The sequence below is a fragment of the Balaenoptera musculus genome, chromosome 5, assembly GCF_009873245.2.
Source record: "Balaenoptera musculus isolate JJ_BM4_2016_0621 chromosome 5, mBalMus1.pri.v3, whole genome shotgun sequence".
NCBI classification, from domain to species: Eukaryota; Metazoa; Chordata; class Mammalia; order Artiodactyla; family Balaenopteridae; genus Balaenoptera; species Balaenoptera musculus.
Window position 1 is genome coordinate 24718400 of NC_045789.1, and position 25226 is coordinate 24743625.

Sequence of the window (25226 nt, forward strand, 5' to 3'; positions counted from 1 at the left end):
TCATTTTAATAAACAGTAACCCAGCTCTCCCCATTTCGGGCCAAAACCTTCAACATCATCCTTGACACTTCTCTTTCTTTCATACCTAACATCCAATTCATCAGAAAATCCTGTATCTTCAAAACATACACTTTTCTCCATCTCCATTACCATTATCCTGGATTATTGTAGCAACTTCCCACTCATCTCCCTACACCCACACTTGCCCATGCAGTCTTTCTCAATATGGTAGCCAGAGTGTGGCTTTAAAAATTGAAGCCATGGGACTTCCCTGGTGGTCCAGTGGTTAAGACTCCGAGCTTCCATTGCAGGGGTCACGGGTTCAATCCCTGGTTGGGGAACTAAGATCCCACAAAAAAAAAATATATCGAAGTCAGTTTACACACTGTGCTCGTTATGCTCCAGATGGGTTTTCCAGTGAAAGCCTAAGTCCTTACCTGATGGCATACCTCCTGCCACTGTCCCCTATTCTCCTCTCACCTCGCCCCCCGAATTTCTGGCTGAATTAGAGCCTCCTTGCTGTTCCCAGCACGCTTTGCCCACAAGGTCTTTGTATTCCTTGTTGCCTCTGCCTGGAAAACTGTTTCCTCAGACACCGTTTTCTTACTCTCTTCCTTTAGGTCTCTGCTTCCATTTATTTATTTATTTATTTATTTTAACATCTTTATTGGAGTATAATTGCTTTACAATGGTGTGTTAGTTTCTGCTTTATAACAAAGTGAATCAGTTATACATATACGTATATCCCCATATCTCTGCTTCCATTTAATATCACCTTATTGGTGAGGTCTTTCTTGCCCATCTTTGTAAAAAAGAGGTTAACTTCACAAGTACTGTATTTATTGCTCTCCACGGTAATTGAGTTCACTAACAGTCATGCTTTATAGTTGCTCCTTTACTTGTTTCCTGACTTCTTGTTTTGTTTTGTTTTGTTTTCAGTGCTGTGTCCTTAGAAGAATGACTGACACATAGTAAGGGCTCAATAAATATTTGATGAATTAGTGAATGAAAGAAGCAGGACTAAACTCCAATCATGTTCCTTCTTATCATGTGTAACATTGGGCAAATTACTTAACTTATCTGAGTTTTACTCTCTCTTCATTTGTGAAATGAGGCTGATAATAATGACGACTGCCATATTTTTCTCAAGGATTGTTGATGAGTTGCCCATGTAATATTAAAAGATGATGTTGTGAGTTCTTACCATGCCTCATGCACAATATAAAATTTAATCTTTACCATAATCTTCACAGTAATCATAGGAGGTATGTTCTATGATCATCTTCATTTTGCTGATTTGGGGGGAAAAGAAAGAACTAATGTATATGCATGTTTTGGTATCACCTAGAGAGTAAATGAGTGTCAGGATTAGAACCCGTACAGTGTGACCACATCAGTGTTGACTGGCAGCCGTGAGTGTGTGTCTCGTCATTCTGTGCCTGTACTTAGTGAAAATGACCCCAGATAGGAATCTTGCACGTTTGTAGTAGACACTCTTTATCAGTTGGAGAATGTTTCGATTTTTTTGTTTGTTTTAAGAATTTATGCTGAATTTTGTCAAATATTTTTCCATCTACAAAGGCAACTGTATGACTTTTCTCTTTTAAGCTGTTAATGTAGTGAATACACTAATAAACTTCCTGATGTTGACCATCTTTTCAAGAATAAACCTGCTTACTTAATTTTATTCTGTTAACACTGGTGAATTTTGTTAATATTTTATTTTAGTTATTAGCATCTATGTTCATATAAAAGATTGCTATATAATTTTCTTTCCTGGGATATCATTACATAGTTTTGATATCAGATTTTGGTGCCCATGAATTAGAATAATCCTATATTACCTTAAGGATTTGTAAATTCCTTGAATGTTTGGCAAAAACCTTCATAAAGAAATCAGAATCTTTTTATTACATATATTTTGACTAATCTTTAAGTTTTCCTTATCTTTGTGAGTCCATTTTGATATTTCTTAGAAAGTCAATGTTCAAATTGATTTGCATGAACATATAATTTATAAAAATTATACTAATAATGGCCTCTTTTGCATTTTAATATATATGTGTAGAATTTGACACTTTCTTTCCTTTTTAGTTTTAACCAGATTTGCTTTTCAAAGATCCATCTCTTAGTTTTACTAACTACCTTCTTCTACTTCATTAACTTCTGTTTTTATCTTTAGTAACACTTAACTCTCTTTTTAAAATTATTTTTATGGATTCTTGAGCTTAATGCATAATAAAATATTTCAAACTAATTATTTTCTATGAAAGTCTGTACAATTCTCTATGTTATGCTTTTGCCATAATACTTTTTTTTAATGAAGTGTTATTTTCAAATTGATTTTCTCTTTTATACCAGCATTATTTAAAAGGATAATTTACAAGTGGATAGATTTTTAAAATTTTTCTATTTTTTATTATTGATTTTTAATTCAATATTATTGATATTTTAATTCAATATTATCAATTCAATCATCCAGGTTTTTTTTAAGATTTATTTATTATTTATTTATTTATTTCATTTATATTTGGCTGTGTCAGGTCTTAGTTGTGGCACGTGGGATCTTTGTTGAGGCATGTGGGATCTTTCATTGCAGCACGCGGGCTTCTCTCTCGTTGTGGCGTGCAGGTTTTCTCTTCTCTAGTTGTGGCACGCAGGCTCCAGGGTGCGTGGGCTCTGTAGTTGAGGCGTGCGGGTTCCAGGGCCCATGGGCTCTGTAGTTTGCGGCACGCAGGCTCTAGTTGAGGCGCGCAAGCTCAGTAGTTGTGGCGCACGGGCTTGTTGCCCCATGGCATGTGGGATCTTAGTTCCCCGACCAGGGATAGGACCCACGTCCCCTGCATTGTAAGGTGGATTCTTTACCACTGGACCACCAGGGAAGTCCCAATCATCCAATATTATTGCTATTATTGATTTGTGATTACAAAATGTGGCAGGTGTGATTTCAGATTTTTGTAATTTTTTTGAGATGTTACTTTAGATTTAGCACATAACGTTTTAGGTCTATGTCATAAACAACCTTTGATGAATATTCTATGTGTTTATTTTCTATGTGCTATTTCTGTAAGGTAGAATGTTTTCATCTAACTATAGTTAACCTAATATACATATATACTACATAAAACATTGCTCATTGTGTTTTAAAATTTACCACAGGCAGTGATGTGCTGGAGACAGTTCTAATTGGCTTGTGAGAGCCAGTGGTTAAATATGCAGGAATTTTGTGAACCAGTTGTTAAAACACTGTGGCTTGAAATCAGTAGGGTGGGGTGTTACACAACAGAAATTGGCAAATGCTACAAGGCAGTGTTGTTGTTGTTAATGTTGTTCTTGTTGTTTTTTGAGAGCCAACTAACTTGCATACCCAGACCATAGCCCTACTCATTTTTGTTTATGTTTAAATTTCTGAACAGTGTTTAATATTTTTTAATAACTCCTTGTTTTTCTATTAGATTTTCCTCTATATAATTTGAAGCTATCTTATTAGAAGCATAAAGGTTCATGGTTGCTATATCCTTTTGTAGGTTGTAACTTTTATCCATGTGCATTATTGCTTAGAATTCTCATTGAACTTCTCTCTTGAATTCTAATTTTCTGGTATTATTATTATTACTGTACTCATATTTGCTTAGCATATCTTTTTTTGTACTTTTTGTTTTCAAGCTTTTGGTAACAATTTATTTTTGTTCCATTTCTTATAAATAGCATATTTAAAATTTTATCTATCTTTCTGTCTCTATTTTTTTAAACCCAATGTAAGTGTCTTTTAGTAAGCAAATGTAGTTTTTATCACATCTTTTCATGTGTGGGTGACTGTACTTGTATGTTTAGATTTACTTCTGCTCCATTACTTTTTATATATGAACTTTTTACTGTGATTTCTTTGTTTAATTTTCTCCTTTTATGCCTACCACTGCCTTCTGTTAGATTGCTTAAGTTTTCTTTGCCTTATTTTATTTCGTTTTATTTTTTGGCTTAAAATTATGATACATCTAGGGTTTTTTTTTTCCTGTATTGAACTTTTCTCTTGATTTGTGCAATTAATCATCATGAATGTGTTGCATGTTCACCAAATAAGATAATAATCTTAGCATGAGTTTACTTCCTTTTCATCTTTTCTCACAATATTTACCACATGGAGCTAATCTGTGATTTTCCTTCCACATTGCCATTTGGAAAAGTACATATTAGGTCAGGAGTTGCCTGGTGTTGAGGTTGGGAATGGAGTGACTGTAAAGGTGCATGAGAGAAATTTTTGTGATTATAGATTTGTTTTCTATCATTGTTGTAGGGGTGATTTCATGGGTGTATACAGTTGTCAAAACCTGCATATCATATACCTAAAATGGATGTACTTTATTACCTTCAAGTTATACCTCAATAAAATTGATTTTAAAAGCATAGTGGAGAATGTCAGAAATAACCAGAAATCATTAGCAAGATGTCGAGAAGGGCCATTAAAGGCTGCATCTCAAAAAATTATAATGGCACATTTTTTTTCAGCAATACTTTGTAGCTTGGAATTGGAAATTGGCCACCTAAAAGTAGCAGAAAGATGAAATGTGGAGGAAATGTAGGTGCTATTTAGGATGGTATTACAGTGGCCAACTGGGACACCTGCTGGACAGGGAGGCAAGTGCAGGTAAGAGGCTGATAGTGTGAGAATGAGGGCAATGCAGTTGTAAAGAAATGAAAAAATCCAACAAACATGTAATATGTGCTTGTTTTGTACCTAGTATGCTTTTATATTTTGGAGGTACAGTAATGAACAAGATAAACAAGGTTTCTAACCACAAGAATCTCACATTTTTGCAAAATAAATGAATGAATCAGATTAAAAAAATGGACTTTTAAGAAATGTTGCCATTTGTTATTTATACCCAAGTATAAATATTATATGTTTTATTCTCCATAATTTCTTATATCCACATCTTTCTTTTTCTTGGATAACTTTTTTATTTTCCTGGAATGCATTTTCACATCATTATTTCACAGACATTCTATGGATCTTAAATTTTCTAAGGTCTGGTATGAAAGGTATTTTTTAAATACTAAGAAACATCTTACTTAATCATTTATTTTTGTTGTTTTGATAAACTGTTGAGATTTATAGGCCCTAATAACATGTTGTATGGTCTTATGAGAGAATTAAATACCAACATCAAATCATATTTTTATATGAAGTAGTTTTTAAAAATCTCAGTAGTAACCCATGGTAATATAGTTCATATTGGATTTTTTTAGCCTTAATATTGAACACAGATTGTGTTTAATGAAATTTCTTATTTGGAAATTTCATAATATGGGTGTCAATTGAAAACAGTTTGAAAGCAACTAGTGAAAAAATGCCAGTACACTTAATGACAGGACAATTTAAGACATTAAAGATACCACTTTCTCAACTATACTCAAATTGGGACTGATTACTAAATGTTAGAGAATTAACATTGAACACTAAGAGATCAGTACAAAGCGTGATATTATTCCCAAGGTCTGAGGGCCTCATTAAAACAAAACAAAACAAAACAAAAAACAAAAAACAAATGTGTTTTGGGGTAAATCTGTCAAGAGAGGGGAATACATCACAGTCTGTTAGAAGGAACCAAATGTAGGATTTTAGCCTGGAGAGACGTTACCTCCTCAGTCTCTAAAACACTGCTCTCCATCTGATTTAGAGCACAATTCTTATGGTTAAAAATGTCTGAGCATATCACCCTATTATATGTCTATGCATGTACTTCTACACTAATGTCTTCTGTACACTGTAAAACCTACCAAACAAATGAAAAATCGATATAGATATAACTCGATGTTCTGATGTTCTTTCCCACGGTCCAGTGGGGTGTCTGGCATGTTCCCCAGGGTGTACCCCTCACATGGAAGCCACAGTACAGACAAGGAGGCACTGAGTGTAGCCAATCGTTTAATCAATTATCTACTTAATAAAATCAGAGCAAAAACTCAGGACTCTAAATCTCTATTAAGCTTCCTGGTTGGTAACCATATATCGATGTGCCAGAAGGGTAATGCACCTTAATTCTACAAGGCTCCGCGATTGGAACCTTAGGTGTCAGAGGCTGGCTTATGGGTCAAATCCACCAACGGTCTATTTTGATAAGTAAAGTTGTATTGGAATATAGCCATACCCATTCATTCATGCCTTGTCTATGGCTGTTTTCACATTATAATCGCAGAGTTAAGTAGTTGTAACAGAGACTACAAGATTTACAAAGCCTGACATTTATATCTGGCCTCTAACAGAGAATGTTTACCAATTCCTGCTTTATACAATGGTGGCAGTTTTGTCCATGTTACCTACCACTACTTTCACACTGTTATCAAATGACTCTTTTCTCTAAATATACACAACCCTTGTTTGTATATGTCCTTGTTCAGGCTCTTTCCTCCATCTAGAATGTTGTTTCTTTCCTTTTACTCATATCTAAAATCTATCCATTCTTCAAGGTATGATTCCAATAACACTTCCTTTATGAAGCCCTATAATTAAAAAAAGAAACCTCTATTACCTAGACATATTTCCCTTACACTCCCTTACATATACTCTAAAATCCCTTGCCTTTCTCTTGGTTGTACTTGCTTGGCATACACAATTGTAATTAAATCCAGTTCTCTACCTATCCCAGGCCTAGCTATTCTTTGTATATAGTAATGTGGCTGTAGAAAACACACACAAGCATACTGACTAATCTTACTTTCTGACCATTCATGACCAATAGGCTAGGCTCTTATAAAATACTTAACAGTCAGTCCATATGTCCTACCAACCTCCCAGATTCCTCTCACTCGAATCCATCTGGCTGAGAGATGCACACCACCAGGAAGGACCGTGAGTCAGAATGATTGGCCAGAGACAACCTGGAAACTAATCCCATCACCATAAAACCCGAGACTGCGAGCCATGTGGCAGAGAAGTTCTCTTAGGTTCCCTTACCCTGCTGCTCTCTGCCCGGGCGCCCCTTCCCAATAAAGTCTCTTGCTTTGTCGGCATGTGTGTCTCCTCGCACAATTCATTTCCGAGTGTTAGACAAGAGCCCACTCTCGGGCCTTGGAAGGGGTCCCCCTTCCTGCAACAAATTCACTGTCCTTCATACCTTGATAGCTATTTCATAAATTCTCCTGTCCTCAACCCATAACACTTCCCCAGTCTCACTCTCTGCTGATGACTTTTTGTCCTAATTGAGAAAATCAAAGCAATGTTGAGAACTTTCACCATCGCATCTACCTCCCTCTCAGCCCATACATCTCAGGCTTCCTTACACTCAGCCTTCCTTGCCGAGATAATAGATGACGATTTTTCACCCCCTTGCGTACGAAATACTCTTTTGGTGTTCTGAGCACTCAATTTCAATGTGAGGAGGGTGGATTTGCCCTACTACCAACAAGCAGTTTTCAGATACCAGCAGGGTGTCCAAGAATTCATCTCAGTTCAGACACTTTTTCCCCAGATAAAGAGTCAGATTGCACAGGTTGAGGGCTCAGTCCTCCAGACTGCCCTCCCACCCCACCGGCCTCCCACCACCTGCCTTCAGTTGCCTATTGAAAGTCCAGGTTGTTATCTATGCTTCTGACCAACTGGCTATAAATCAGAGCTTCCCAAGACCCTCAGTTTACTGGTTTATTATTGAAGGATATGACTCAGGAATAGGCAGAGGGAAGAGCTGCATAGGGCAAGGTACGGGGGAAGGGCACCATGAGCTCCATGCCTTCTCCAAGTGTGCCAGTCTCCGAACACCTCCACGTGGTCCCCAAACCCGGAAGCTCTCTGAACCCTGAACTTTTGGGGTTTTATGGAGGTTTCATTACATAGACATGATTGATTAAATCATTGATCATTGGTGATTGAACTCAATCTCCAGTTCCTCTCTCCACTCCCAAGGTGGGGACAGAAATAGGACTGAAAGTTCCAACCCTGTAATCACACAGTTGGTTTTCCCAACAACCAGCCCACATCCTTGGGTGGAGTCCAAAAGTTACCTTATTATCATAATAAAAGACTTTCATCACTCTCAAAGACTCTTGATCACTTGTATCACTAGGAAATTCCTAGGGTTTTAGGAGCTATGGGCCAGAAATGAGGACGAAAACCAAATATATATTTTATTATAAATCACAATATCACAGATATCATCCTCAACTGGCCTATCCAAGAACATCACTCTGACAATTGTTCTTCTCTCTTCAGTTTTTCCCTTAGCATACAAATGTGATGTTATTTCCCTCACTTTCTACCATCTATTATCACCTTTTGGAGTGGTATTCTTCGAAACCTTGTCGGCAGTAGCAATTTACAATCCTTTCCTCTCACTTTCTCTGCTACCCATTTCAGGTAGGCTTCTGCCTCTATTACCGCCCTCTAAGGGTTCTTTTCAGAGTCCCCCATGACCTCCACGTTGCTAAGCCCACTGGTCAGCATTCAGTCTGTGTCTTCCCTGACCCGTCAGCGCATCTGACATGACCATCATTTCCTTTTCCTGGATATACTTTCCTCACTTGATTTCTAGAACATCACACTTTCATTTCTCCTTTTCTCACTTGTCTGTCATTTGGGTTTTTCTTTATGACTCTCTCTTTTTTTGTTCTCCCTGACTAATTACCCTGGCTCAGTCTTTGGTCCTTTTCTCTGCCTCTTCTCTAACTTTCTCTTGGTCATCCCAACCAGTGTCATGAATTCCGTACCTATTTCAGGCCCAACCACTTTCCTGAACTCAAGATTTACGTCTCCTACTGCCTATTTGACATTTCCGTGTGTGTATCTAGTGGACCTCTCAAACTCAACATATCCAACGCTGAAACTCCTGATCGGCCCCCTCCCTTCAAAATATCTGCTCCGCCCATAGCCTGCCCTGTTTCAGCTGATGGCAGCTCCATTTCTCAGGTGCTCAGGGTAAAAGACTTGAGTAATTCTTTCTCGTTTCACCCACAACCAGTCCGTCAGGAAATCCTTTTGGTTCTGTCATAAAAATGTTTCCATATTCTCACCATATGACCCTCTCCACTGCCACCCGCCTTGTTCAACATCACCATCTCTCACTTAAATTCTTAGAGCCGCATGATTCCCTGCTTCCATCCTTGCCCACCCCTACATCCTATCCTTACACTGGAGCCAGGAAGGATTCTCACAAAGGTCACCCAGATGACATCAATTATCTGCTCAAAATGCGGCAGTGGTTTCTCACTTTAGATTCTTACAGTGCCTGCAAGGGCCTGACCTTATCCCCATTTCCCCGTACCTTTCCGACCTCACCTCAGACTGCTCTCTGCCTTGCTCACTCCACTGGTGTCTTTTCTGATCCTCAAACTCATAAGTGTGCAGCTGCCTTTGGGGCTTTGCTCCAGCTGCATCCTCTGCTTCGAATGTTCTTCGTTCAGATATCCTTGAAGCTCACGCCCTCTCTGCTTTTAAGTCTTTGATCTAATTTCATCTTCACTGAACCCTACCCTGACTACCCTTCTTAAAGTTGCAAGCTCATCCTTTTTACTTTATTCTGTTTGCTTTTTCCTATATCATTTAACCACTTTCTAATGAAGTATGTAATCAGTTTATTTATGTATACTATATATGGTCTGTCCTTCCCCCCGGAAACCAAGGTTCTTTGTCTCCTACATTCACTGATGTACTCCAAGGTCATACAGAAATGCTTAGCACATAGTGAGTACTCAATAAATATATTGGCTCAAGGACAGCCATGCTATCCTACATTCTTTATATTCCACATAAGCAATCAACCTTGGCTTGCCCTCAATTTTAGTTTTTTTGAGTGGCTAGATACATATGTTTCCCAAATAAACCAACACTTATAACTCTTCTTTCCTTGCTAAGTCTATTTAAGTTTATTTTAAATGTGTGACTAGGCAAGTAAATAATTAGACAGAATAAATAAAACAAAACAGCGGTGTGCTAGATTGTATTTCCTCACTGGGAAAAACTCTACTATTGGTATAGAATATAACGTTTACACTTATTTTCACAAGTCATTCCAGAATTAAAGCTGCCACCGCACTGTGTGGATTGTCCTCTCTTCAATGTGTCTTACTCTTGGGCAGTGACATCAGGCTAAGATAGCAGTACTGCCACAAGATCAGTGGGTACCCTGCAGTGAGACCCAGTCACAGGAGTCAAAAAAAGTCCTGCTTAAACTCTGAGAGCTCCTTGAGGGTAAGGTTGGGACTTGGTCTTTTTTATTCCTGGATCTAGGTACCGGGTGAATGAAGGACAAAACCAAAGATGCTGATGGTGAGGGCCTTTCATGACCATATGCAAATTGTATGGCAGGGTTAAACACTGCTTCCATAATTCTTCAAAAATATGACATAAAAGGAAGTGGACAATTTATTTCATTCCTACACTTGTCAGAAAGTAATTAACCTGGTTTCAGCCACTTGTCTCTAACAGGTGTTTTGTGGGAGTCAAATGAGATGACATATGTGAAAGGACTCAAGTTCTGTTTCACGTCAGAACAGTTTGAAACACCTGTTTTTTTTTAAATTGAAGTATAGTTAATTTACAACATCAGGTTAATTTCTGCTGCACAGCAAAGTAACTCAGTTATACATATATATATATATATATATATATATATACATATATATACATATACCATATACATTCATTTTTATATTCCTTTCCATTATGGTTTATCTCAGGATATTGAATATAGTTCCCTGTGCTATACAGTAGGACCTTGTTGTTTATCCATTCTGTGTATACTATTTTGCATCTACTAACCCCAAACTCCCAGCCCATCCCTCCCCTAGCTCCCCTTCCCCTTGGCAACCACAAGTGAAAGACCTGTTTTTAAACTATCAGAGAGCAGTGGCTTTTTATGATTCACATGGGATGGGTCAGATGTTTCCTATAGTAAAAGGGGCCTCCACGTCTCAACCATAGAGTTTGTAATATTTCTTGCATCTCTCCTCCACCTGTGCAACCTGGATTTTGAGGTAGAATTCTAATAGCGACACGTATGACATTTACCTGAAGCAAGTCACTTAATGTCCCAGAACCTCAATTTCTTCACTGTAAAATAAGAGTAATATCTCTCACATAAAGGTATTGCCAGGATGGAATGTGGTAATGTATGTGAGATAATTTTGTAAACCTAAAAGCACTCGGTAAACAATACTTATTCTAATTAATATTGCCATCATTAATGATATTATATTAAATGTTAACATTGAGTCCTGGTCAAAGAGAAAGTTATAGAGTATTTTACCTTTCCAGGTCTTCTTCACGCACATGGATTACACACACACACATTCCTAGTAAAGTTTTTGATCCACAGAACTACATACAGTAAGTGTAGAAGGTTGAAAGCTTCCAAAGCTGTTATGAAAAATCAGTCTCTGCTGTCAGCCCAGAAAACCACGTCTGTTTTTTTGCCAAATAACAATCAAAGCTGTAAAAGTTTCCTTTCAGTTAACACTGGTTTCCATTATTGTGATTTGTTAGAAGTCTTTGAGGCCATTTCCTACGAATTCCACCATGCTTGGCATGGAGCATTCTGGCGAAAGCTCTTAGTTGTCCTTGACTGATTGTAGTTGGACGGGGCAGTGAAAGTCTCGTTGGTAAGGTTTTAACATCTTGCGTGTGTGGAGACTCACTGATGTAAAAGCCCAGGATTGAAATCCTCATTGTTTACACAAGCAGCTTCAGGAGGCCTTATTAACGATTATATCACCCTTTGTACTGCTTGGTCCCAAGTCAGTAAATCTTGTTTTTTGAACAATGTGGAGTGGGGGGGATCCTGCAACTAAAAAGGAGGTAGGGAATTTAAGAGACTTTGGGTGAAATTACAAAGATAATTTTAAAGTTTAGCAAAAAATTTGGAGCACTGAGATAACATAGACAAAGGGAATGATTATAAGATGAGAGTAACAAAGAGAGGGTGCTTTAATTAAACTGATTAATGGATGGTTTAGATTGTATGTAACAGGAGGATTAGACTTAGTATTTAGTTGTGGAAAAAAGGGCATTTTTATTGGATATATTCTTACAGTATCTTTAATACCTAGTTAAATCCTAGTTTTTCTTTTAAAGAGTTATACATCATATATTATAATCAGTTTTATATTTTAAAAACATCTGAAAAATAAAATAATTTTAGTCTACAGAACTTAATTTCAGTGAAAGCTTATGTCAAGAGACGTGGTGGATTTTGATTTTTGAAAGGGAGGTCAACAAATACATACTATTTTAGAAGGATGGCAAAAATAATTGTATATATTTTATATATTTTGGCTTTAAATTTTTCTTTAATAAAATGGAATTGAATATGGGAATGTGTAATCTTCACATTCTTCACCACTTTGAATTAAAGAAAACAAATTTTGTTACTTATGAAATTCTCAAATGATGTTTCAATTAACAGTGATTTAAAGACTGAAGACATCTATTCCATGTCTGTAGAAGTAGCTACTTCTGTTATAAATTACATTAACAATCAGTAGCTTATATACATAAGATATTTGGCTGCTTCTGCTTTTCATTAATATGGTTTTGGAATTTAACCAATTCAGGAACATAATATAGTGGAAAGGCCTTGGGCTCTGTAATCAGACAGACCTGGTCTCAAATCCTGGCAGTCTTGTACTTGCTGTGGGACCTGGGCAGCTCACTCAAATGCTGCTAAACCTACACCATAGGATTGTTCTGAGGATTAAATGTGATACACATATCAAGTGACTAATAGAGTGCCCGTGGAAAAGTAGGTGCTCAGTAAATATTAATTCTCTTCCCTTCCTTTCCCCCCATTTGTCCACTTGTGTTTTTAATGGATCATCTTTACTCTGGGTTGTGTTGTAGGAAGTATTCTGGATGGATGGCTGCTGGAAACCCAATGCCTTAGCCAGCTCTTCTTCAATACTTAAGGATTTACTCTGGCATTGAGTAATGAGAATTTTGGTAAGAAAAATTAGATGAAGATAGTATATGGACTTTTCTTAAAAGGTCACTTGTATCTCAGATACTTCATAATAAGTTATATGGCTCTTCTCTAAAGATTTTGGGAAGTCACAGAGGTACGTTCACATATGGATTAGTGTTGTTTTGAAAGTAAGTAAAACAGGTTCTTAAAGTCTGCTAACACCCCGATGTGCCCTTCATGTTGTTGTAAATGTATTATTTCACTTATGTCACCCTGTTTTGTTCTTTAAGTGTCTATGTACTCAGTAAGTTGTGTAGTCTTTAACAGGTCTGGGTGTTATTCATCCCTTTAGTGTAGACTACATGAAGCACAGATTCTTAGAGGTTAAGTGGTTAAGTCAATACTGCTGTCTGAAACTATAAAGGTTTTGACAATGTTAAAGAGGCAGGCAGAGGTATTGAAACTCTGAGAAGTTCTAAGGTAAGTGATTTTCCTAAATCACCCAGAAAAATGATTATATATTGACTCTCAGGGTGGCATAGAGTATCTTTGGTTGGTTCCATTTTTCTATCCAATTTTTCTCCAAATGATATTAATTTTTAATTTCATCATCACATGAAATTAATATATAACTAGTACACCTATATTAGTAATTCATGTTACTAATTTGTGTTGTATGAAATATGTTGGACATATTAGGAAAGAAGGATGAAAAGGAGGTTAAGGATAATAGAAACAAATTAAGCGGTGATATTAGCATATATGTAAATTAGTAAATATGTATATTTTCTTTAAATTATTGTCATTGAAATGCATCTGGAAAAATATGTATTGAAGAATTTTGCACATAGGAGACAGAGCCGAAGGTAGAGAGGAAAGCAAAAGAAGTAAATTCTAATTTCATTAATTCTGGTAAGGAATTCTGCAATCTTGATATATTTACATTTTGGAACCTAAAAATATGATAATTTTTAAATTATTTTAAATCTCATTTTTTTCAATCTTATTAATTTTTTTATACAGCAGGTTATTATTAGTTATCCATTTTATACATATTAGTGTATCCATGTCAATCCCAATCTCCCAATTCATCACACTACCACCACCACCCCCCTGCCACTTTCCCCCCTTGGTGTCCATACGTTTGTTCTCTACATCTGTGTCTCTATTTCTGCCCTGCAAACCAGTTCATCTGTACCATTTTTCTAGATTCCACATATATGCGTTAATATACGATATTTGTTTTTCTCTTTCTGACTTACTTCACTCTTATGACAGTCTCTAGATCCATCCACATCTCTACAAATGACCCAATTTCGTTCCTTTTTAACTAAAAAAATTTTAACTAAAAATTTTTTAACTAAAAAATTTAACCACTTTGTCTATGATTATATTTTTCAGAAACCATATTTGAGAAGTACTTCCATCCAGTGCTACTTGTGTTTACTTCTGAACAGTCATTTTTTAACTGAGGCTGGCATTCATGTCTTCATTTTAGGGTAATTTTATCTTTCAGCATAAATTCATCATGTTAATAACCATGATCATTGTTCTTCAATATCTTCTCTATTAAACTGGTTTATGTTCAGTTTGCTTAAATCCTTAGGTACTCAGTATTTGGGGTATGATAGAGGACAGATTATGGGAGATTCAGAGGAGGTTTGGTAAACATCCTACAGAGCATTTCTATATTCTTGTAATATTCCAAATGAGTGTTATATCCTGCAAATAAATTGGACTTCTTGGTATCTAACTAAAATTGGAAGTACACTCTTTATTAATATCCTGTGTGATTTTCACACCAGTAAAAAAATTAGATATTGAGGGCTCACCCACATTACTTTTTTATCTGTCCCTGGCACTGACTTCTCCTATCCTTTGAGCCTTATGTTAGTTCAGTTTAAAACATTTCTTTCTTTATTGAGGCCTTTTGTTTTTCTTCCTAATAAACATTCATATTTTTCCATGCCTATTAACTTTTTTCTTCTCTGTTAGATGCAACTAATACACTGCACTCACCCAACCTATAGTTATGTAATCTCTCAGTTCAGTTTTACTCTATAATGCCTTCATGCTGTGGGGAACCATAGATTTGTGCAGGTAAATCCTCCTCTCAAAAGAAAAAAATAGTATTGGCTCTCATGCTTCTGTACAGGATCCATCAAAGAGAGACTATTATTCCTGAAGCTCTAAGAATTATTCTACAGTTACTTGGTCAGGGTATGTGTCTTTTGTCCTGATATTAAATTACTGTTTTACAAGCAATAAGTAAGCTATATGATCTAGTTTTATGACTAGATTAGGCTCAAGTCCATAATGTTTATGGAGAAAGCTGCTACAAGGAGCGTGCAAGGGGAATGTTTAACCTACTGTAAAGAATATTTACTGTCAAGATCATTACATGAAAAAGATGATTGCTTATCTTAAGAATTTTACCCATTTATTAGACGTAAAAGTCTGATGGGACCTCTACTTAAAGAAAAGTAATAATTCATTCAAAAACATTACTGAGCACTGCCACACATCAAGCACTGTTTTTATTTCATTGTGATAAATTGCACCAGGTTATTTATAAGTCATCCCTTCAAATTAGGCTTTTCTTAATGCAAGTTGGTCATCAGGCTAGCCTAAAGCTTCAGAGTTGTACTATATGTTCAGTTTTTATATTCATCTACAAGGCTGTCGAATACACAAAGGCAAGGATAGCACTCATCTTTTCACTTGTTGGATTAAAAAAAGTCTTCATTGCTCTTTTGCCTATAGTATTCATCAAGACAATATTATGTTCATTCAAAATGCTTTGCTCTTTGGTTTTGCTTTCAGTTGTATCAGTGCAGGTCTTCCTAAAACAGAAGCAAACTGGCAGCATGTAATAAGTGATTTGAAAAGAATTGAAGATCTTATTCAAGTGAGTACTCATTTTTCCATAAAATATCTGGTATAATTGCTATGGAGTATGTTATTCCTTGTGTTTTGCCGTCAATCTTAGTGAAATCTCACTTGAAACAATAATGTTTCTGTAGAATTGGTGAGCCTCTTAGCACCTCAAATGAACTCTTTTATTTAGAATTTTCAGACCCTAATTATCTTTAAAACTCAATTTATGAGTGGCCCAGCATGAAGAGCTCTCTGTCACCACAGGCCAAAGAGACTCCCTTTTCCTACCCAAGAAGCCAGGCGGCTTTGTGGCCCTTGTGGGGGGAATGGCCTGACTCAGGGAAGGACTGTCTGTTCCATGGGCTAGAGAACCCTTCTCCCACCTGGAGACACCAGTTGACCTGGCAGAACCTGTAGAGGGGAGAAATATGGGCTGTACTATTGTGTGGGCGATACAACAGGGAGCAGTGAGAGTCCCGGGTCAGCAGGTGTACCAAACCTTCCAAATTAGCACCACAAAGATTCTGAAAACTGAACCGTCATTGGAATCACAGCTTGCAAACATAGGTCAGAACCTCTATGCTAAGCCTACACAGGGTGGCTGCATGTTAAAACAGAAGATTTAAATAGGACCAGGGTCTCCTGACATAATAGCCCAAATACCAGAATACAATTGAAAAATCACTTTTCATACCAAGAAGCAGGAAAAATCACAACTTGAATGAGAAGAGACTCAGAAACAGACTCTGAAACTGAGATGGATTAGATGTTGGAATTATTTGACAAGGATTTTAAAGCAGGTATCGTGAAGATGTGCCAGCAAGCAATTATGAATATCCTTGAAACAACTGAAAAAAAACCCCCAAAAAACAGAAAGTCTTAGCAAAGAAATACAATATGTAAAACGCACCAAATGGAAATTACGGAACTAAGAAATACAACAAGTAGAATATGAAACAAACTGGAGAGGCTCATTAGCAGAATGAATATGACAGAGGAAAGACAGTCAACTTGAGGATAGAATAATAGAAACAAAATAGACTGAAAAAAAAAGCAAATAAAGCCTCAGGGATCTTTGGGGCAATAAAAGATCCAGCATTTCTAGCATTATCATCCTAGAAGGAGAGGAGAAAAAGAATACAAACAAAAGACAGAGATTGGCCAAATTGACAACAAAAGACAAACCAACTTTATGCTGTCTACGAGGAATTCACTTCAAATGTACATGTATATACAAAAATATATACATATATAATATGTATATACAAATATATACATATATAATATGTATATACAAATATATGCATATATAATATGTATATATAATATATGCATATAAAATATATATAATATATGAATATATAATATGTATATATAATATATGCATATATAATATATATATAATATATGCATATATAATATGTATATATAATATATGCATATAATGTATATATATAATATATGCATATATAATATGTATATATAATATATGCGTATATAATGTGTATATATATAATATATGCATATATAATATGTATATAATATATATACAAATATATACATATATAATATGCATACATAATATATACACAAATATATACATATATAATATGTATATATGTAATATATATACAAATATATACATATATAATATGTATATATAATGTATGCATATATAATATATGCATATATAATGTGTATATATAATATATGCATATATAATGTGTGTATATATAATATATGCATATATAATATGCATATAATATATACAAATATATACATATATAATATGTATATATTATATATACAAATATATACATATATAATATGTATATATAATATATACAAATATATACATATATAATATGTATATATATTATATACAAATATATACATATATAATATGTATACATAATATATACACAAATATATACATATATAATATGTATATATGTAATATATATACAAATATATACATATATAATATGTATATATATATATAATGACATAGGTAGGTTGAAATTAAAAGAAGAGAAACCCATGCTGTAGTGGGTTGAATAGTGTCCCTCCAAAATTCATGTCCACCTAGAACCTCAGAATGTATCCTTATTTGGAAATGGGGTCTTTGCAAATATAATTAGTTAAGATGAGGTTACAGTGGAGTGGGGTGGTCCCAAATCTACTGACTAGTGTCCTTATAAGAAGAGGACAGGACACATAGACACAGGGAAGAAGGCTGTATGAAAACCGAGGCAGCTAAAAGCCAAAGGAGATTGGAATGATACAGCCACTAGCCAAGGAAGGCCAAGGATCGCCTGGAGCTGCAAAGGGTTTGGGAGCCATAAGGAAGGACAGTTCTCTAGAGCCTTCAGAGGGAACAGGCCCAATTGACTCCTTGGCTTTGAACTGTAAGTGAATGAATCGTTTGAAGACACTTACTTTGTGATACCTTGCTACAGCAGCTCTAGGAAACTGAGGCACATGCACATAATAATTCACACAATAAGTTTAAAAATCAGAAGTGGCTATATTCATATCAGATAATGTAGACTTCACAGCAAATAAAATTACTAGAGTCACGAGAGACATTACATCATGGTAAAAGATGAGTCCACCAGGAAAACATAATGATCTTAAATGTGTACCTACCAAACAGCAGAGCCTCAAAATGTAAGAAGCAAAATCTAATAATAGAACCGAAAGGTGAAGCAGACGAATCCATAAATATATTAATAGTTGACTTTAGTACCTCCTCAGTGACAAATAGAACTACTAGACAGAAAATCAGAAAGGATATAAAAGAACTGGATGACACAGTCAACCAACAATGTCTAATTTCCATAGAAAAACACTTCATCCCACAACAGTGAATAAACGTTTTTTTCAGGCACCACTCACCAAGACTGAACATATCCTGGGCCATAAAACAAACTTTAGCACATTTATCAGAACTGAAATCATGCAGAATATGTTATCCAGCCCCAGTGGAATCAAGTAGAAGTCAATTACATAAGTACAACAGGAAAATCTCCAAACACTTGGAAATTAAATGAGACACTTATAATAAACATTCCATGGGTCAAAGAGCAGGTCTCAAAGGATATTTAAAAATATAGAACTGAATGGAGACAAATAGGCAACATGGAAGTTTTGTGGGATTTAGCTAAAGCTTTACTTAGTGGGAAATTGATAAAACTAAATGATTACCTTAGACAAGAGGAAAGATCTCAGTTCACCAATCTAAATTACTGTCTCAAGAAACTGGGAAAAGAGCAAAATAAGCCCAACACGTGCAGAAGGAAGGAAGGAAGGAAGGAAATTGAAATCAGGAAAACAATAGACAAAAATCAACAAAACATAAAGCTCTTTGGGAAAAAAATCAATAAAGTCGATAAACCTTTAGAAAGCCTGACAAAGATAAAAGAGATGACACACACCATTAGTATCAGGACTGAAATTGGGGTCTTACTACAGAACCTACAACCATTAAAAGGATACTAAAGAAAAACTATGAACAACTTTATTCTCGTAAATTTGATAATTTGGAGGAAATGGACAATTTCCTTAAAAGCCACAAACTACCAAAATGTAACAAATGCAAGACCTGTTCAGTATCTGAAAATCAATCAATGTAATCCACTATACGAGTAGACTAAAGTAGGAAATCATATGATCATATCAATTGATGCAGAACAGACATTTTAAAAATGCAGCACCTCTTCAATGATAAGCATGATAAACATTTCTCAGCAAACAAGGGATAAAGGAGAAGCTCCTTCAGTTTGTTACAGAGCATGTACAGAAAACCTAGAACTGACATTAGACTTAATGGGGACTGATTGCTTTTCCCCTAAAATTGGGAACAAGGCAAGGATGTCTTTTCTTACCACTCTTATTCAACGTAGTATTGAAACTGTAGCTCAATTGGCAAGGCAAGGAAAAAAGAAATAAAAGGCTAAGGCAAGAAAAATAAATAATAAGTATGCATATTAGAAAGGAAGAAATTATAAATCACCCTAAGTCTTTTTTGGAGAGAAAGTACCAATAAATGGCTGTATTTTATTTAGGGAATGCAAATTAAAGCCTCAATGACATATCACCTATATGAATATTTAAAATAAAAAAATATTGATAATACCAAATGCTGGCAAGGATGTGGAGAAACTGAATCATTTATATATTGCTGGTGAGAATGTAAAATTGTACAGCCACTCTAAAATAGTTTGGCTGTTTCTTATAAAACAAAACATGCATTTGCCATATGATCCAACAGTTACACTCAAACATTTATATCAGAGACATGAAAATTTGCATTCACACAAAAACATGCATATGAATGTTAATAGAACTTTATTTATAATAGCTAAAAACTGGAAAGAACCCAAATGTCCTTCAACAGGTCAACAGTTAAGCTTTGGTACATTATATCAAACAATAATAGTGAGCAATAATAAGGAACAAATTACTGATACAGCAAGTTGTGTGGATCTCCAGAGTATTATGCTGTGTGAAAAAAAGCCAGTGGGGTAAACAAACTGTAGTTCATCCGTACAATGGAATATTACTCAGTGATAAAAAGAAGTAAGCTGTTTAGCCATGAAAAGGTATGGAAGAACCTTAAAAGCATATTGCTAAGTGAAAGAAGCCAATCAAAACAGGCTACATACTATATGATATGATACTATATGATTCCAACTATCTGACATTCTGGAAAAGGTTGGATACAATACAACAGGGGATAAGGGAAAGGGAAGGATAAAAATGTGGAGCAGAAGTGATATTTAGGGCAGTAGAACTATTTTGTATGATACTGTAATGATCAACGCATGTCATTATACATTTGTCAAAAACTATAGGTGTACAACACCAAGAGTGAACCCTAATGGAATCTGTGGACTTTAGTTGAAAATGTATCAATATTGACTCATCAATTGTAATAGATGTACCAAGCTAATGCAAGATGTTAATAATAGGGGAAACTTGGGAGGGGGCCAAGGGGCCGTATGGGAACTTTCTGTACTTTCTGCTCATGTTCTGTAAACCTACGACTGCTTAAAAAATAAAGTCTATTGATTTTTTCAATAAGCCTATTTCAAAAGGTTATATGCTGTATAATTCCATTTGTATAACATTCTTGAAATGATATCATAGGAATGGAGAGCAGAGAAGTGATTGCCAGGGATTAGACGGATGGTAGGGGGTGGGAGGAGCATATCTGGAGGAAGTTGATTTTGGCTATACAAGAGTAGCAGGAGGATTCTGTATCTTAACTGTGGTAGTGGTTACATGAATTTACACATCTGATAAAACGGCATGGAACTACACACACACGCACACACACACACACTAGTGCACATAAAACTGGTAAAATCTGAACAAAGTGGGTGGATTGCATCCATGTCAATTTCCTGGTTGTGCTATTGTACTGTATTATGCAGGACCTCAACACGGAGGAAACGGTGTAGGCGCACACAGGATTTGCCTGTATTTTCTCTTACAATTTCATATGAATCTAAGATTATCTCAAAATAAAGAATTTCACTGAAAAAAGTTTTAGTGTTTTCAGTAGGTTGTTCTCATTGTATCTAAAGCGGGAATAGTTTTTCATATTACCTAATTTTGTTTCCTTTCAGTCTATACACATGGATGCCACTTTATATACTGAAAGCAATGCTCATGTGAGTATAGTTTGTTTTCAATATTGCTATATTTTGCAATTTTCAAAGGTCTAAGAAGTATATTTTCATAAATTTACTGAACTGTGTATAGTTTAAAAATCTAACTTTTGGCATGTTCTTATGACATATGGTCAATGAATTTTATATGTAATTGTTGAGTTTATAGGACTTGGGGAGAAAGAGCTACATAGATGCTGTTTTCATTGTAACATCACTGACGAATCAAAACATAAAAAAGCTTTTCCCATCAATGTCAAACAAAATATAGTATATATTTCTGTGATGCAATTAAATCATGATGCAATTAAATGCAAGAATCAAGTTAACTCAGGCAATTTAGAAGTATCCAATATATCAGTTGTTTCCAGTGCTGTAGCATGTTATCACTTTTAATCATATTTTTTACAAATTGTTTAAATACATTCATGCTCTACATTTTGCCCGAATCTCTACAGTTGTCAAAAAGGGATTCTGACTGCTTACTCTCTATGTGAGAAAGAAAACAAACACAACCCACAAAGTCTATCAGAATTCAAAACGGATCTCGAACTTGTTTCATTAACTGCTGACGTTGCGTTAGGCATATAGGATTTCAGTTGAGTTGCCAGTCCTTTCCCTCTGAATTGGCTACAAAAAACCAAGAAACAAAGCCCTGACATCTTCACTTCGTGAAAAACAAACTGTGTTGTTTGCATTCAGAACTGTGAGTCCTCTGTTATTCCTTAAGTAGAATTTCTCTGCAATAGAAGGTTTTGCCCTATCAAGACTTTCTAAGCATTGGAAAGAAGCCACAGCCAGAAACTAGAAAGAACAGCTACCCATCATTCACTTGGATAGTGCTGCTGCGCTAGAAATTGTTTCCCTCTTTTGGCTTCAGCATGTTTTCCACCTTCCTTTGCATTTTCTTCAAAGTAGAAAGCAGTCAGTTAACCACCAGCACTCCGAATCCTGAGATGGCTTTTTTTGTAAGAAGATAACCTCGCTTTCTACTTGTAGAAAGTAGTTGAGATTGAAATTTAGATTTAAACCCTGACTCAGCCACTTCCAAGCTTTGTTACCTTGGAAGACACTAAATATTTCTGAACCTCAGTTTTATTATTTATTTTATTTTATTTATTATTTAGTTTATTATCGACATGGTGACAGCATTTCCCCTTTCAATCCGGAGAAGCTGCTGTGGGGGAGTAAGGAATATTGCCAGTCCCAGGCACGTGGCTGTCATCCTTCCTTCCTTCTTCCTTCCTTCCTTCCTTCTTCCTTCCTTCTTCCTTCCTTCCTTCCTTCTTCCTTCCTTCCTTCCTTCCGTAAGCACCTGTTAAGTGCCTGCAGAGTCCCAGGCACTATGCATGGCACTGAAAACAGGAAATCAGACACGTCGTGGTCAGATTCCCACATGCTCATTAAATGCTTCTTTTGTTTGAAGCTTAAGTTTTTGTTAAAGTAATCCTCTTGGGAAATGTATTTTTGTGGGACCTGAAAGGTACCGTTCTGATATGGCCAGCCTGTGAATAGACCGTACTCCTGCTTTGATTTTTCTAAGAAATTTCTTGGAATCACGTCTGCCTCTGGGACTTTGGAACTTGCAGAAATAGTATGATTAGCAACCACCACTGTTTAAAATGTTAACAATATGATCTGATTCTAAGAAATTCTTCCATGTGCACCATCTCTATTAATGTTCTGAGAGTCTCAGGTCAGTATTATCTGCCCTTTACACAGAGGAAGTGTGCTTAGTGAGGAAAAAGTGGCCTATTATTTCCACGTTTTCTAGTTTTAGGTTCTTTCTTCTAAACAGTATCACCATCCTTCCTGTTTTGTTCTCAGTTTGTTTTGGTTTTGATTTCAAAGCCAAAAGAGAAGAAAAAAAAATCAAGCTGCTTCCTATGTAAAACTTTTTAGGGGTATTGTGTTTCTTTATAAAATAGCTGGATTGACTTTTTAAAACATCAAAATTACATCTGTGTGAAACTGAATAATGGGGAAATAATTGTCTTTTTTCTTCTTTTTCAAAATGGTTCTTTGTATCTCTTTTAGCCCAGTTGCAAAGTAACAGCGATGAAATGCTTTCTCCTGGAGTTACATGTCATTATGCATGAGTCCAGAAATTCAGACATTAACGATACGGTAGAAAACCTTATCATCCTAGCAAACAGCAGTTTATCTTCCACTGAGGTGAGTTATCCAATAGTTATGCAGAGCTACATCGGATGCTCTTGGCTTGATTGGGAGAAATCATTAGCTGGATGGGATGTAATGGACAAGGAGACCCTCTGAAGGGGCACTTAGGAAAGTGAGTTAATTCCAGTGGAGTGGCATCTAGAAGCAGCACCGTCACTAGTGTGCACACACTCCTAAACTGTTTATTGATTTATTCATTCAACAAACATTGACTGCATGCTCTAGGCCTTGTGCTTCAGTGCTGGAATGACAAGGGTGAACCAGACAGTCAGGTCACTGACCTCAAGGTGTCGATCACTAGGTGCAGTGGATAGACATTAATCTAATTACATAATTGTTGAGCATCCATAGTAGTAATCCACATTTACTTGGGTTATTACTCTGTGCCAGATACTGTTCTTCAAGGGTTAGATGGTAATTCGTTGAATTCTCGCAATCAATCTGTGAGATAGTTGTCACTGTTTCTGTTTAAGGTTGAAGGAATTGGGGCTCTGGGGGCTTGAATCTCTTCCTCCAATTCACACAGCTAGTAAAATGGGGAGCCAGGAGTCCCTGAGCAGTTTCACTCCAGAGTCTGCCTTCTTATCTACTCAAAGAATAAATGCTGCAAAAGGATAATAATAAAAATATTAATAACTGGAGTATAATTTGGACCATTCCAGGCAACAGGAGCAATATAGGCCTCCAGGAGAGCAAATACCGGGGACCCCCTGGGGCATTGGCTATGCAAAGGCCCTACAAAGGATTATGGCTTTCAGGGCAAAACACTAGTGACCAAAGCAAAGTGAATAGAAAAAGTTTTATAAACCAAAAAGGCATAATCATAATTCGTTCATTTCACAAATACTTTTTGGGCCCCATTGTAGGCCCTCAAGATAACAGAAGTGAAAAAACACACATAGTTCCTGCTCTTATGGAAGGAAGAAGCATACAGAAATCAACCAATAAGCAAATGAATAATAAGTCAGGTGTTTATTAAGTGGAAGGGCAAAGAAAAAAGAGGCAGGTAAGGCGACTGGGAATCTACTTTAGAGAAGGTTTACCTACTCAGCTGACATTTGGCAAAGACGTGAGAGGGAAAGAGCTTTAAGGATGCCAGGGAAAGTATGTTCATGCAGAGGCAACTGAATGAGCAGACACCCTGAGCTAGTGTGGCTGGACACTTTGGATTTTCCCTAAAAGTGCCAGGTGCTTCAATGTCACTGTGTCAGTGACGTTACCTCATTATAACCACAGCCACTCCCCCACCTCAGCACGCCCCACCCCCTTCTCTGTATGTCCCTCTGTCTTAAATACTACATATCTTACTTGATGGATATTGTCTGTTTTTTCCTACTAGAATGGCAGCTTCAGAAGGGGAGGGTTTTTTGTTTGTTTGTTTGTGTTCGTGCTGTATCCCAACTCCCAGAACAATGCTTGGCATGTACTAGATTCTCGATCTATTTCTGAAATGAATATATTAATGTTTAAAATACTCTTGTGATATGTTGTTTCTCTGTTATTGGTGGAAAGACTGACCCATGCAACAGACAACTCACAGCAATGTCAATGGGGAACACTTCAATGTGCATTTTTATAGTCACCCTCATCATGACATAGTGTGGTC

General features: G+C 36.1%; 1 protein-coding gene across 4 annotated transcripts in view; it reads left to right on the plus strand.

Annotated features, from left to right (window-relative positions):
• The window catches only part of IL15 (interleukin 15), a 92152-nt gene that overhangs the window by 57721 nt on the left and 9205 nt on the right, over positions 1-25226 (plus strand). For 2 of the 4 annotated variants that reach the window (XM_036853967.1, XM_036853966.1), the window contains exons 2-6: positions 12827-12925; positions 14289-14386; positions 15711-15795; positions 21398-21442; positions 23477-23614. In XM_036853967.1, coding sequence (XP_036709862.1) covers positions 12914-12925; positions 14289-14386; positions 15711-15795; positions 21398-21442; positions 23477-23614 — 378 coding nt within the window. In that variant the 5' untranslated portion in view covers positions 12827-12913. The remainder of the gene's footprint in view (positions 1-12826; positions 12926-14288; positions 14387-15710; positions 15796-21397; positions 21443-23476; positions 23615-25226) is intronic. The other 2 variants (XM_036853965.1, XM_036853964.1) reach the window with 1 other exon arrangement.